The 1525-nt window shown below is 59.1% G+C and overlaps 1 protein-coding gene across 1 annotated transcript in view; it reads right to left on the minus strand.

Moving 5' to 3' along the window:
* The window catches only part of LOC106815953 (protein transport protein Sec31A-like), a gene marked incomplete at its 5' end in the record, with an annotated part of 34827 nt that overhangs the window by 31224 nt on the left and 2078 nt on the right, over window positions 1-1525 (minus strand). Inside the window, 2 exons of the mRNA XM_014820490.1 lie at window positions 281-407; window positions 1211-1366. Coding sequence (XP_014675976.1) covers window positions 281-407; window positions 1211-1366 — 283 coding nt within the window. The remainder of the gene's footprint in view (window positions 1-280; window positions 408-1210; window positions 1367-1525) is intronic.

A 1525-nucleotide genomic window follows, 5' to 3' on the forward strand; every position in this document is an offset into this window, starting at 1 on the left:
AGGGAGGAGAGAGAGAGAGAGGGAGAGAGAGGGTAAGAGGGAAAGCAGGCATAAACTCAACATATTATAATTATAATATAATTATCAACATCATTATATATATATTAATATCAAGATTATATTAATATTTAAATAATTGATAGAGTCTAACACCTTTAAATTAAAAGATTATATCAATGAATTCAACATTCAACAACCACATCTCAAAAATCTCACACAAAAAAAAAAAATGCGAGCGGGCGACGACGACGCGCGTTCTCTTGTCCCGCTCGCCACTCACCGCAGAGGGCGCTGAGTTCGTCGGGCGACGCGTAGGTGAGGACCGCCGCCAGCGCCTCCTTCCAGCGGGACAGAGCGCAGCAGGAGACGATCTGCTTCCAGTCCCGACGCACGATCGACGAAATCAGCTGCAACGCAGACGAAACCGCAGCGCTCAGCAGGTGGCGCTAGCTACACGGCTCGCTCAACAGGTGGCGCTAGCTACACGTCGTGCTCGACAGGGGGCGGCACCTATGCGACGCGCTGCCGCGTTCTTTGCCGGTGTGAGCGCGAGATGGAGTAAATGCGGACTGGTGGATAGCGAGATAGAGCCTCTTATTAGCACTTCCCTCCCACTGCAGTCGGTAGCCAGCTCTGCCACGGAGGGGTTTCGAATAACTTTGTTACTTCTGCCTTGTGCTAGACTACCCCGACCCTAAGAGGGCACCCCTCCCCTGGATACACTTCCCTACCCAGGAGGAGACACTATGTAAGATAGTAAGCGTAGGCGTAGGGCGAGGCGGGGTGAGGGCAGGGCGGGGTGAGGGCAGGGCGGGGTGAGGGCGGGGCGTACCTTGCTGGTGATCGCCCGATACACTCCCCATACGCTGGAGGAAGAGACAGTAAGCGTAGGCGTAGGGCGGGGCGGGGCCCCAAGCGGAAGGACTGACCCTCCCTAAGACTCCCCCTCCCCCGGAGGAACTCTCCCCCTCCCCCTGGAGGAGACATCATGTTAGACAGAAGGTATAGGCGGGGGCGGGGCGGGGCAGGGCGGGGTGAGGACGGGGTGAGGGCGGGGCGGGGCAGGGCGGGGTGAGGGCGGGGTAAGGGCGGGGAGGGGCCAGGTGAGGGCGGGATGAGGGCGAGGCAGGGCGGGGCGAGGGGGGGGCAGGGCGGGGTGAGGGCAGGGCGGGGTGAGGGCGGGGCAGGGTGAGGGCAGGGCAGGGCGTACCTTGCTGGTGGTCGTGCGATGCTGCGCGAAGTATCGCTCTTGCGTGGCCTGCAGCAGCCGCTGCCCGCCAGCGATCGCCAGCACGATGGCGTCTGCTACGCGGTCGTCACGGAGACACAGGTCGACGGCCGCCTCCAGGTTACCGGTCAGCAGAGACTGTCCGATGAGACCGTCCACGTCTGTGTGCGTAGAGAGACAGAGAGAGAGAGAGAGATAGAGAGCGGTCATGCAGTGGTCAGTCAGGAGGTCATGTAGAGGTCACTCAAGAGGTCATGTAAAGGTCACTCAAGAAGTCATGTAAAGGTCACTCAAGAA

Source organism: Priapulus caudatus, unplaced genomic scaffold, assembly GCF_000485595.1.
Source record: "Priapulus caudatus unplaced genomic scaffold, Priapulus_caudatus-5.0.1 Scaffold1246, whole genome shotgun sequence".
NCBI classification, from domain to species: Eukaryota; Metazoa; Priapulida; class Priapulimorpha; order Priapulimorphida; family Priapulidae; genus Priapulus; species Priapulus caudatus.